The sequence below is a fragment of the Ovis aries genome, chromosome 13 (genome assembly GCF_016772045.2).
Source record: "Ovis aries strain OAR_USU_Benz2616 breed Rambouillet chromosome 13, ARS-UI_Ramb_v3.0, whole genome shotgun sequence".
Taxonomy (NCBI): domain Eukaryota; kingdom Metazoa; phylum Chordata; class Mammalia; order Artiodactyla; family Bovidae; genus Ovis; species Ovis aries.
In genome coordinates this window covers 72,700,647-72,714,441 of record NC_056066.1, presented here as the reverse complement: position 1 = coordinate 72,714,441, position 13,795 = coordinate 72,700,647, and the positions used below count along the sequence as shown (strand labels likewise).

General features: G+C 46.6%; 1 protein-coding gene across 1 annotated transcript; it reads left to right on the top strand.

Annotated features, from left to right (window-relative positions):
• Window positions 1-7,795: 7,795 nt before the first annotated feature.
• FITM2 (fat storage inducing transmembrane protein 2) lies at window positions 7,796-13,795 on the top strand. The gene is made up of 2 exons (XM_004014584.6): window positions 7,796-8,000; window positions 10,457-13,795. The coding sequence occupies exons 1-2, from the start codon at window positions 7,828-7,830 to the stop codon at window positions 11,070-11,072; spliced, it is 789 nt and encodes a 262-aa protein (XP_004014633.3). The 5' UTR covers window positions 7,796-7,827; the 3' UTR covers window positions 11,073-13,795.

Sequence of the window (13,795 nt, the reverse complement as noted above, 5' to 3'; positions counted from 1 at the left end):
ACGAACGAATCCTCCTGCCGATCCCTGGGTTGATCCCCTGGAGAAGGAAATGGCAACCCACTCCAGTGTTCTTGCCTGGAGAATCCCATGGACAGAGGAGCCTGGTGGGCTACCGTCCATGGGGTTGCAAAGAGTTGGACACGACTGAGCGACTAACACTCTCCAAGCCTCAGCCCCATGAATGTTTCAGAGAGGAGTGTCCTGGGGTCTGCAGGATGCAGTGGCCAAAGAGAAAGCAGGCATGTACTCAAGGCTGCTGGGGCTGCTGGCTGGCCCTCCTGCCTCTTTCCCTTTGGCCGGAAGATGAGCAAATCCAGATCCCTGCCCTGCGGTGCCAGCTCTCCTGATCCTGTTCCCAAGTGGTCCCAGAGGCTGGGCATGTGTGTGCTGGGGGCGCAGCCAGTGGATCCAACCCCTTCCCTGTTTGGCAGTCAGGCAGCCTGGCCTCTGGCAGCTGCTGGCTTTGCTCAGCTGCCTCATCCAAGGGAGCTGTTAGCTGTCCCCTCCGGCCAGAAACAGAGGTGGCCAGAGGTTCAGAATGAGGGAGGCATTGCAGAGAAGGGAAGGGCTGGCTGCTGGGGAGGAATACTTATGCCCTCTGGCCAGGAGCTGTGGACAGAGGGCTGCCCGCTGGGAGAATTATTGGGCTGTCTACTGCCCTCCCTGCCACACCAGGAATGAATTATTTCGGGCACACCAGCCAACAAAAAAGCACCTGCTGGTTGCTCTTCCTGGAATGACTGCTTCCCACTGTTCCTCTGGCCACCCTCTGGCCAGTCCTTCCAACCCCAGCTTGGACAGAAATCCTCTCTTCTAAGAATTCTTCCCTGACCCTTCCCTGACTCTACAGGGTCTTCTCCTCATGCCCCAAGCATCCTCTGCTTAACCCCTTCTCATTTTTTCACTACATCTTTCAAGCCTTTATGGACCAGTAACCCCTCTCATGGTGATTTATCATCTTGGGAACCCTTATTAGTAAAAACAAAAATTAAAAATTCATAATTATTACTTTCTGCTGTTTCTCTTCTGTTTATAAGGAAACAATTTAAATTTTAAAATAATTTCCTTCACATCCACATAATTACTCTTTAATTTGTGTAACAAAATACAATTTTTTGAGTGCTTAGTAGGTGCCAGATATGATTTTAATGCTTGGGATGCATTAGTGAACAAAATAGGCAATGCTCCCTACCTTCTAGGGATGATAAGCAAGTAGAAAAGACAGAAAATAATTAAGTAAATTATAAAATACATTTTTTATAAAGTACATTTTTTTTATAAAGTACATTTTTAAAAGACTCTTTGACAATGCTCCTAATCCATAAAAACCTCCTGCTTTTTGCATGAAATCAAGTGATACAGGACAATTTACTTTTAAAACTGACCAAGATCATTGTCAAAATAAATTTCTCTTTTCCAGTGGAAACACTCACTTTTTGTTGTTATTCTACCCCAGTAGAATTTAACTTTATGAGTCTGTGGCATTATAATGTAATATGGTTATAAAGAAGAAAAATTCTGTAGAGGAAGGCAATCAAAGCTTACATTTATTTATTTATTTGGCCATGCCAGGCCTTGGTTACGGCATGCAGGATCTTTCATTGCTGCCCATGAACTCTTAGTTGTGGCTGCTGCTGCTGCTGCTGCTAAGTCGCTTCAGTAGTGCCCGACTCTGTGCGACCCCATAGACGGCGGCCCACCAGGCTCCCCCGTCCCTGGGATTCTCCAGGCAAGAACACTGGAGTGGGTTGCCATTTCCTTCTCCAGTGCATGAAAGTGAAAAGTGAAAGTGAAGTCACTCAGTCGTGTCCGACTCATAGCAACCCCATGGACTGCAGCCTACCAGGCTCCTCCATCCATGGGATTTTCCAGGCAAGAGTACTGGAGTGGGGTGCCATCGCCTTCTCCGCTTAGTTGCGGCACGTGGGATCTAGTTCCCTGACCAGAGAGTGAACCTGGGCCCCCTGCATTGGGAGTATGGAGTCTTAGCCACTGGACCACCAGGAAGGTCCCACACTTTCTCTTTCGCAGTTGTGCTGGGTCTTCACTGCTGCATGAGGGCTTTCTCTAGTTGTGGAGAGCCAGGCTACTCCCTAGCTGGAGTGCCTGGGCTTCTCACTTCCATGGCTTTTCTCATTGCAGACCTCAGGCTTCACGGGCTCAGTAGTGGTGACCCTCCAGCTCTAGAGCAAGGACTCAGTAGTCGTGGTACACAGACTTAGTTGCTCTGCTGAATGTGGAATCTTCTTGGACCAGGGCTCGAACCTGTGTCCCCTGCATTGGCAGGCAGATTCTTAACCATTGGACCATCAGGGAAGTCCCCACATTTCCTTTTATTTAATCTTTGGTGTATATATATTCATGTTCAGCCTGGCCAAAGCCCAGTCATAGCCTCAGAAGATTCCCACACAACCATTCATAGGTTTAGTAATTTTACATTTTTCAAAGAACACAAACTGCCATCAAAATAAAAAGACAAATAAACATGATTTTCAAAAAATTCAAAGAGCAGACTGTTTGTCTGTCCAAGGGAGACTTAGACGCCAAGATAAATTCTATAATCTCCAAACTCTTACAGCAAGTGACGTACATGTGGAGCTTGCTTATGAAATTGCATTTTGCATTCAGCAAGAAAAAGCTACTTTTTTTGTAGCAGACATATTGTTGATTCTAGTTCTCCATTTCTATAGTAAACATGAAGCCATGTGCTTGTAAAATCTGACAGCAAGAAACCTAAAATATAAAATTCTGAGCAAAGGTCACTATTATGATAATCTGATTTTAAATTTTGAAACCTTATGGGATGGATTTGTAGAGATTTAGTTGAAAGTGCTTTCAAGTATGTATTAAACTTTTCTTTTTATGAATATCCGCAAACTTATTTTTAAAAAGAATGAATCTGGCTCACCAACATTTCAAATGAACATTTTAAACTTTCATGTCTGATTCTGTTGTTCCTTCATTTACTCGCTGAGATATTTCTTTAACAAGAAATTCACTGGCTCCCTGGTTATTCAGTGACTTTGTTCCCATAAGAGTGGCAGGAAAAATGCTTGATTATTTCCCTTTATTTAATAGCTGTCAAAATAATGAGAGCTGATTTCTCCAAAGGTAGCCATTACTTTTTTTTTTTTTGGTAGCTACTACTTTTAAAGCACATTATGAACCTCTGGGACATCCCTGAAGGTTCAGCGGTTACAACTTCATGCTTCCAATGCAGGGGGTGAAGGTTCTAGGTTCGATTCCTGGACAGGGAACTAAGATTTCACATGCTTCACAGCACAACCTGCAAAAAAGCTACTAAACAAATGTGTGTGTTTCCATCCATTGCAGTTAATACTTTTATTTAGGCTCAAGTTGTCCCATCTTTGGCCTGTGGGAGCTTTTCTAATTGGCTTCTGCGTCCTCCTGAAATGACCTTAGCAGTCCTTGGTAGGTTATGGCTTCCTTACTTTCTGGTTTTGACAAGATGGCCCAGCTTCATCTTGCCTCAGGCTTGAAAAATGTTGTTTTTTAAGAGAGGAATCTATAGTTATTAAGGACACTCGTCCATCCAAAACATCAGAGATCTTAACATCTGGCCCAATGCTCGGTGCATGGCAAATAGTTCATAAGTGTTGGTTTGCTGAATAAATTAATGATGATCACCTTCACTAGGGGAAGTTGCTTGAGGTCAGAGGCCATATAATTCAAACAAGTATTTATTTATTCTTGAATAAATAAGTGGAGGAATGAAACCCAACAAATTAAGGGATACCACTCAGTCTCAGGCAGGGCAAAGCCGTGATGTTTGTAGTTTTCCATCCCCTCCTGGTGGGGAAGGGTAGGGCATAGTCCTCCAAATGCCTTACAATCTTCTAGATAAATGTTTCTCAAATTACAGATCCACACCTGTTAGTGAGTGGGTCATGACCAGCATGTTTTAAAAATTCAATTTATAATTGAATAGAAACTATCAGAGTGCCTCATACAGTAGAAGCAAACTCTGTCGTGAACTGTCATGAAGCTCTATTTACAGCTATGTCTATATGCTTATTAACAAACTTAGTCACTTATGCTACATATGTGTGTACTGGATCACAACCAGTGATTTGTTGATAAGTGTTTAGCAACTCTCTCTCTAAGGGAAAATGTGTAAGTATTGTGAATGTTGTTGAGCTTAATCACTTCAGTCATGTCCAGTTCTTTGTGACCCCCATGGACTGCAGCCCACCAGGATCCTCTGTCCATGGGGATTCTCCAGGCAGGAATACTGGAGTGGGTTGCCATTCTCTCTTTCAGGAGATCTTCCCCACCCAGGGATCAAACCCGCGCCTCCTGCGTCGCCTGCCTTTCGGGCAGATTCTTTACTGCTGAGCCACTGGGGAAGTTTGTACATACATAAAAGTATAATACATTTCTCTTAATATAAAGAATGTAGCACATAGTTTTAAAATAATAAAATATGCAAACACTCTTCACTCTGAATCCCATATAGAGAATTGGTTCTTCTAGAATGCTTTCATTGATGTTTAATTTATTGGTCTCTTGTCTCCACAGCCAACCTCATGTTTCAGTTTAACCATGTTTTGACAAATGGAGTTTCATCTCAGTGCAGACAATCAATAAACACTCAATAAACCAAATAAAGCCCTGATTTACAGTACTTGCCATTTCTCTTAATGTAAATACTCCCACCAGAGCTGGTTTCAAGCTACAAATTGATGCCGACAAACACACAGTTGGCGAATTTGCGCCATAACATACAAGAGATACAAGCAACCCGAGGGGCATGGATAATAGAGTAAAATAATTAGGGAATGATGACTTTTGAATATTTATTTTGCATTTAATTGTTCATGTATACATTGTGATTTTTAATGGTGGCTTTAACAATCAACTTGCAAAAGTCCTAAAAATTTAACAATTTGTTCTCACAGGCACACAGCTGGACTTACAACGTGAATATGTATTTCTTAATGTAGGTTGAAGTTTAACCGAAACAAGAAAAATTCTCTAGAAACCTACCATTTTTCAGGTCTGGATTTAACCCTGTCTTTGAAAATCGTGAGGGATGAAGCTGCAAAGTCTCAACTGGAACAAACCTATTTCCTTTCTAGAGGAATACAAATCCTGAAATTCACAGGAGGTAAATTTTTTGCTAGTTCCTCTGGGTGATGTCTACAGTTTTTGTCACCCAGAAGAACACTTTCCCTTTCTCTTGGGACGGGGGATCAACATTTGGATTTTCACGAGGAGGGACCACTTAGCTTATAATGTCTAGCGTACCTCTCTGTTCCTAACCATCATGCAGCTTGCTCTAGAAAGTGACAATAATTGAGCAACTGACAGTCTGCAGGAGACAGAGAGAGTTTCAGATACTATTTACGAGCTGCCTTCACAATTAACATCTTTCTGGCTGTGTGGTTTTCATCCCCAGTTATGAAAAGCCAAATTAGTGACTATATAATCAGTACTGTTGTTGTTCTGTTGCTAAGTTGTGTCCGACTCTTTGCAACCCCATGAACTGAAGCATGTCAGGCTTCCCTGTCCTTCACTATCTCTCAGAGTTTGCTCAAACTCATGTCCATTGAGTTGGTGATGTCATCCAACCATCTCATCCTCTGTCATCCCCTTCTCCTCATGCCCTCAATCTTTCCCAGCATCAGGGTCTTTTCCAATGGGTCGGCTCTTCGCATCAGGTGGCCAAAGTACTGGGGCTTCAGCTTCAGCATCCATCTTTCCAGTGACTGTTGATTCAATCCTGAAATCCAGGGTTGATTTCCTTTAGAATTGACTGGTTTGATCTCCTTGCTGTCCAAGGGACTCTCAAGAGTCTTCTCTAGTACCGCAGTTTGAAAGCATCAATTTTTTTGACGTTCAGCCTTCTCTCACATCCATCCCTGACTACTGGAAATGTAAACATCTGCTTTTTTATGAAAGTATGTATTCATTTCAGGCCCATGTTGGGTCTTAGCTATGGCATTTGGGGATCTTTCATTGCAGCGTGAGGACTTTTCTCTAGCTGTAGCATGGGACTTAGTTACCTAGGGGCATGTGGGATCTTAGTTCCCAGACCAGAGATTGAACCCATGTCCCCTGCGTTGGAAGGTGGATTCTTAACCATTGGACCACCAGGGAAGTCCCACATTTGCTTTCTTAAATCTAGTTTTTTAAAGACCCAGAGATATCTTGATATATAAAAACTATTATCAGATCAATGCACTTTACAGATGGAAGATCATCTTGAGATAATTTTAAGGAATTAATATTTTTATTATTTTATTGACTCTGCAGGAGAGATTTTAAATATCAGTCTATTATAGGCATAAATCAGACAGGTGTTCCCCAAAGTGCAGTAGCTACCCTTGGTTTAGGGACAGAGGATTATTTTAGGCAGATAGAAAAAAGTGTCAGTTGCTCAGTTGTGTCCAACTCTTTGTGATCCCCTGGACTACAGCATGCTAGGCTCCTCTGTTCATGGAATTTTCCAGGCAAGAATTGGAGTGGGTTGCCATTCCCTTCTCTAGGGGATCTTCCCAACCCAGGGATAGAACCCTGATCTCCTGCATTGCAGGCAGATTCTTTACCATTTGGGCAGATTCTTCCCCAACAGGGAAGCCCATAGAGATAACGAATATTTCAACAGAAACATTATTTTTGTCATAGAAGAAATATAACTGGAACACAGAATCTGTTATTCCATGGATATTTCTGCTTGGGAGGTGGTCCTGTCAGCAGGTTGATTGCAGACTTCTGGCCTCCAGAATTGTCAGAGAATAAATTTCTGCTTGTTTAAGCCAATACATCGTCGTAATTTGTTATGGCAGCCCTAGGAAACTAATATAGCAGCAAAGAAATGCTTTGAGTTTGGGAAACTCTGAATCAGATACCCAGCCATGACAGGGGAGGAGAGGGTTTTGCTGTTGTTTAGTTGCTAGGTCGTGTCTGACTCTTTTGCGACCCCATGGACTGTAGCCCTCTAGTCTCCTCTGCCCACGAAACAGTTTAACTCTGTGTTAAATGAGTGACTGACTCATTAACACGTTCATTGGATTGCCATTAACTCCCAGGGTCCAGCATTTTCACTCAATACAAATATGTAGTTGTTTTAAAAGGGAAAATATAGTATTTTAAAATGTAAATATAATAACAATTTCAAGCAGTTATTTCATTTTCTTACATCCCCGCATCTGGACCACCATAAGGAACCTCGAGTTCATAATTAACTCTTAGGAGAGGTAGATCTGTCCTCTTCCCATTTTACAGGTGAGAAAACTAAGGCTCAATGGAAGAAGAAGAGCTGCCAAGAGAGAGACTAAATGATGCTGGGACCACTGCTCCAGTTCCTACAGTGCTACTTTCATTCTCCCCCTCCTGCAGCAAATATTCCCACAAGCATTTATTCCTCTGACCAGAGCAAGGAACAGAAGTTGAAATTCTAATCTGCCCGACTGTGCAGGCCAGATTTGGAGAACAAGGAAAGGACGGATCCGGGCCCAGGGCAGCCAAAAATAAATAGATAGATAGATAGATAAACAAATAGTTGCTATTTAATAATAAGAGAGAGTGAAGGACAGGGAAGCCTGGCTTGCTGCAGCCCATGCGGTCGGACTGCGCAATTGAACCACAAAAAAGAGGGATGAGCAATCGGAGACAGGCGCGCTGCAGAGGCTGCAGGCGGCCAGGAGGGGGAGCGCGCGGGCTCCAAGCCCGACGCCCCTCAGGGGCGGGACCTGCGAGCGGCGCGCATGCGCCCAAAGGGAGGCGGTGGCGCCGGCCCGGATGAAGGGCAAGACGGTGGCCGAGAGGGTGCGCGGAGGCGGACGGTGGCCGACGAGGTCGGTCATGGAGCATCTGGAGCGCTGCGCGTGGGTCCTCCGGGGAACGCTGGTGCGATCGGCAGTGCGGAGATACCTGCCCTGGGCTCTGGCGGCCTCTATGCTGGCGGGCTCCCTCGTCAAGGAGCTCTCCCCGCTGCCCGAGAGCTATCTCAGCAACAAGCGCAACGTCCTCAACGTGTGAGTGCGCCCCGGGTCCTCTCCTGCCCCCGCCGTAGCCATCACTGTCGGCTTGCCCAGAAAGCCGGGGCTCAGCTGCTCTGATGGACGGGTCATTGGAAGGGGAGGTCCTTCTCCGCATCGTGGCAGCTCTGTCTGCACGCGTGTCTCGATGAGGGGACCCTGGGATAGCTAGTGTCACTAGCAAGTCGCGTTTGCACATCCAGAGCAGACAGTCTGAGCTTGACTGGGCAGGGGTGACGGGCAGGGTGTGTGTATCTCTGTGTGTGTAGAGGTGGGAGATGGGAAGGGGGCTTGAACCAGCCTCTATGGCTGCTCCCCGTGCCTCCCCTCGGGATTAGGAGTTGGCCCCTGCTCTAGGGGAGATGCCACCTCCCGCCTGCCTGCCAGTGTCAGACCATGAGCCTCCGCCCTAAGTCCTGTATTCCCCCCAGCTGGTGACGGAATCCCATCACACTTGGGTGGGGCAAGTAAACCTGCCTTCTTTCCCCAACACCCCTTCCCCACCCCCCACCTTGAAAGCCTGTGAGAACCCCCCACTCCAAGATAATCACCCCGGAGTGGAACCCTCCAGTCCATGACCTTTCCCCTGGATCTGCTTGGATCTTAGCTACTCAAAGTTCATGGCAGTGGCCCAGGAATGCAATTCCAGCTGAGCTCTTTGAGACTTCTCCTTAAGTCCACCCACCCGCTCCTTTTTTTTTTTTTAATTTATTTATTTTCAGGCCATGCCCTGAGACATGTGGGATGCTTGTTCCCCGACCAGGGATTGAACCCACACCTTCACATTGGGAGTGTGGAGTCTGAACCATTGGGTGGCCAAGGAAGTTCTTTTATTCTTTTCTTAAACCTCTTGGATTTTACGTTTATTGACACAAACACTGATTTGCAATAGTGAAGGGAAACTCTGAAAGATAAAACGTCCCCCTTGAGGTGAGCTTCCGTTCTTCTTTGGAATTACAGTGTCTGCGGTATCTTGCAAGAGTCAGTCCAACTTTGCTCATCTACTTAAAACCCTAGTTTCTTTCTCCAGCAGCTTCATCAGATACCTGACAGGTCTTGACTCTAGCCAGATCCTTGCATGTCAGTCCCAGGGAAGACTTTCATGACAGGTGCTTGGGTATTGTCTGAGGAAGCTTTGGGACCCAAGAAAGAGTCTGACTGCCTCTGGCCCACCTTCCTTCCTTGCCCGCTCATGGAGGCTGGGCTGAGACTAGATGATGAGCGTGGTCCTGGCCCCAGGTGTCTCTTGTGTCTGTTGACCGCGCCTGGTCTCCAGGTCAACACCTTTGATGAACTCAGGGGTGGCTGACAAGGCAGCCGCTTGCTTAATCCGGCCTGTGTGTGCTGGGTGCCCAGCAGCCTGGCAGACAAGTTCCTGTCATTTGAGAGTTTCCATGAATTCTGGTGTTTTGTTCCACACCTCTGTGCTGGTTATTGGGTTGGCTGAAATGTTACGGAAAAACTCTAACAAACTTCCTGGTCAACCCGATAATTAATTAAAGGGAGCTAGTGAATTGTTGGCTCTGAAAGGGATTTTAAAGGTCATTTCGTCCCCTCAGTTCTATTTAACAGTTGAGAAATGGAGGCCCAGAGAAGTGTGGTGATAAGTCAGAGTTAGGATTGGAACCTGGGTCTTCTAGCCTGAAGCCAAGCTTCTGTCTGATCATTTCTGCCACGTAGGAAAAAGCTTTGGTGTAGAAAAAGCGTGGGTTTGGGGGCTGGCCAAACCTTGGTTTCACCTGGGCTTGCTGGTCGTGTGAGTGTGATCCTGGGCAAGTTACCAAGCTATTCTTTATCTATAATATGGGGCTAATGACACCTTCCTCACAGGGTAGCTGAGTGTTCTGTGGGAAAGTGGATGTACATAAAAGGTCTGTAATTGCTTTCCTGAGCAAATAACCTAGTGCTTAAGATAGTAGGCCCTGGATTTGAACCCCAGCTCCACCACCGATGACCTCCGCTTTGGGCACGATGCTTCTCTGTGCCTGAGTTTGTATCTCTGTACAGATAAAGTTTTCTTATTATAAAGTGGGGATAATAGCAGTACCTCCCTCATAAAGTTGTGTGAGGATTAGGTGTTAATGGCTTCCCTGGTGGCTTAGATGGTAAAGAATCTGCCTGCAATGTGGGAGACCCAGGTTTGATCGGGAAGATCCCCTGCAGAAGGGGATGGCTACTCACTCCGGTATTCTTGGCCTGGAGAATTCCATGGACAGAGGAGCCTGGTGGGCTATAGTCCACAGGATCGCCAAGAGTCGGACACGACTGAGCAACTAACGCTTTCACTTTCTTGAGGTATTCATAGTTAACACACTCTTATAGGTGAAGTTGTCGTCTCTAGCTTTTACCACCTTTTTGCCTTTTTCCCTGCTCACGAGTCCAGAGTCCTGAGGCATGACACGGGACTCTCCGCCACATCCCTGCTCTTCACCTCCGCTTTCCTCCTCTACCAGGTATTTTGTCAAAGTGGCCTGGGCCTGGACTTTCTGCCTCCTCCTGCCTTTCATCGCCCTCACCAACTACCACCTGACGGGCAAGGCCGGCCTGGTCCTGCGGCGGCTGAGCACCCTGCTCGTGGGCACGGCCATCTGGTACGTCTGCACGGCCATCTTCTCCAACATCGAGCACTACACGGGCAGCTGCTACCAGTCGCCAGCCCTGGAGGGGGAGAGAAAGGAGCACCGGAGCAAGCAGCAGTGCCACGGGGAAGGGGGCTTCTGGCACGGCTTCGACATCTCAGGCCACTCCTTCCTGCTGGCCTTCTGCGCCCTCATGATTGTGGAGGAGATGGCCGTGCTGCACGAGGTGAAGACGGACCGGAACCACCGTCTCCACACAGCCATCACCACCCTGGTGGTGGCCCTGGGCTTCCTGACCTTCATCTGGGTGTGGATGTTTCTGTGCACGGCCATCTACTTCCACAACTTGTCCCAGAAAGTGTTTGGCACCCTGTTCGGTCTGCTGGGCTGGTACGGGACGTACGGCTGTTGGTATCTGAAATCCTTTTCTCCAGGACTCCCTCCCCAGAGCTCCAGTTTGAATTTGAAGCAAGACACTTACAAGAAATAAAAGAGAAACAAAAGGGATGAGGGCAGGACCGGGGTTAAAAGGTTTTTCTGTTTCTTTTTCTCCTTAATTGTTTGACTAAATGATCGATCCTGCTTCGGGAAGGAAGCTTACCGGGCAGTTTTGGGGTGGGGGGGGTGCGGTGGTGGAGTCTGGGGAGCCGGGCCGGGCCTGGCGACATCACGCCGTGTCACAAGCACCGCCATCCCCAGTCAGGCACTTTGCGTCCCTGGCAAGACTTGACCTTAATCTATTACGTCCCTTTTGTTCCTGGATGGCGAGCTCAGGCTCAGCGAGAGGGCAGAATCAGGAAGGCCTCTCTGGTGTGGCTGAATGGGGTGGGGGGTGCTCAGGACCCTCCCTTGCTGGCGTCACTTGCTCCCTGATTCTTAGCTGTCTTCTGTGTCAAGGGCTGCTAATGCTGTTAATTAGCAACCATGCCCTCTGGTCAGTTTTGCATAAGTATTTATTTCCAGCAGGGTTCTTTATATAACACTACCTACCGCCTAAAAGACACACTCTGGTTGTAGTATTTGTTCTATCTGTGGAATGTCAAATACCGCAACTGACTTGTGATTAACTACCAAAACAGTCACACTGGAGTGCCTCTGCAACAAAGTATTGGATACTTTTTATAAAACGAACACTGATAATTTTCTGTCCATGTTGTCTAGTATATATTGGTTTTTGGAGCAATAAGGTTATCTTCCCTCCCCTTCTGTTTTGAGTGAGTGCTTTATAGTTTTTAATAACAACCGTGAAATTTGTTCTTTGTTGAAAGAACTTCCAAAAATAACTCATGACCCAAGTGTTGCACTTTGGCACATGTGTTGAGGCCTTGAGGGTTTTTTAGAATACTAAAACACTCTCGGCTTTATGGTGTTAAATTCAAGCTCGCGGGGCTGCTTTCTCGGTTAAGAATCAAACTGGGAAGCAGACATTTGAATAACTTGTTGAATTTTAAGCTGAGTCAGAGTAATTTTGCAAAATGCCTATTTGTACTGAAACTCTCCTGACCATGCATCAGTGGTATTAGACTGAACAATGTTTCAGAGTCGTGTGGTAATAAGTCTTCTGTCCATTGCTATGGCCCAGGACATTTTTACCTGTTTAGACAAGATTATGATAAGTCAGAAGTGGAGGAAGGTGTCTTCCCTTGCTTCTGAGGGCAAGAAGCCAACTTGTTTGCAAGAACTTCCCTGTTAAATGTGGCTTGACTTTGGCCCCTCCCTCTTCTTAACTGGACCACCACCCAAACCACAGCAAACCAGGGTCTGTTCATCTGCCCTTGAACTTGACTTTTTCTTTCCTGTTTGCAGCATTCTCAGTTTCCAGCCTTGTCCTGTGTGGTCTTCACCGTGAGAATGATGGAAAGGGTTAGATACTCTGTTCCGTCTGCCCTGCAAAGATGCAGTTAGTGCTGTGATAAGATGCCCCTGCCCTTTCTCAGTGTGTCTCCGTAAACCTTTCATCCCCAGCCCCTTGAATTTTAGATAATCATCCTGGAAGCTTCTTCAGTACTCTTTGCCTCAAGCCTGATAATAGCATTAACTGATAAGCACTTGACTGGTTTAACTCAAGCTTAGGTTGCTAGGAGCTTGATGTCTGGGAAATCTTCAGTGTAAAACACATTGCTTACAAAGATGTATTTAAAATATGTATTGAAAATACATATCTCATCTGGCCACAGGTTATCCTGTATCGATCAAAATGTAAGGTGCAACACATTGCACCCCACCTGGCAGTGAGATTCTGGAGGTGTTGCCACGGTGTGCTGGGAGCACTGGCAAGATGCGATGGGCCCCTCAGGAGAATGGTTTTGCTCTCTGGAGCTTCATCTGTAAACCAGGGGTGGCCGAGGGGGTGGGGTAGGTGGCAGGGGCTTGTTGAAGGGATCAAACTCTCTCCTAAGTGTCACGTTCAGCACCGAAAGGCAACAGACACGAGGTGATGCCAGATATTTGTTTGACCCAGGTAAACATCTCCAGACATTTCTCTCCTGCAGGTCTGATTCAAGCTCAGCCCTACATTAACTCTGTGGAACGCGTCCCTTACCAAATCTTACCAAGTCATCAGTCTCCCTCCACTTCCTGCTCAGTCTTATCGCTTTGCCTGTCACTGGGGGACATGCTGTCCATCCGTATGTGAGACAGCATGGCAAGGCTGAAAGCGTTTGGGTTTAGGCAGGTGTGAGAGGTGGGTCCAAATCTCGGCACCACCACCGCCAAGAGCGGTCTGACCGTGGGCACGCCTCAATTTCTGCATCTGTAAAATGGAGGTGGTCCTGTCCGGATGAAGGGAAAACGATGCAGGTCAATGCCCAGCACATGGGCGTAGCAGGTGACCACCCCCCTGCACCCTTTTTCTTGATTATGCCTTTAGGACTTTTCGGCTCCTCTAGAGAAGGCAGGGAAGCCAGCATCTTCTTTGGAGTGCCATTCAGGGTCTGGGTGTCCTGCAAAATAGCCTCGTCTTTTGAAAAGTGTCTGTTCCCCCGGTGCTGAACAAGAGGCTTCCGAGGGCGTCTGCAATCACAGGACACCACCGTGCTTGGTTTGCCTCCGTGTTGAGGTTCATTCACTGGTGCCTCGTTTTCCACGTGCATCTGTCATAGTCTGAGTACCAGATTGTATTTAAGCGAACGGCTCTTGCCGCCGTTTTTGTATACACACAGATCGTGTGTGTAAACAGGCAGATGAAGTAAACTGGAGATAATGAAAACCCCA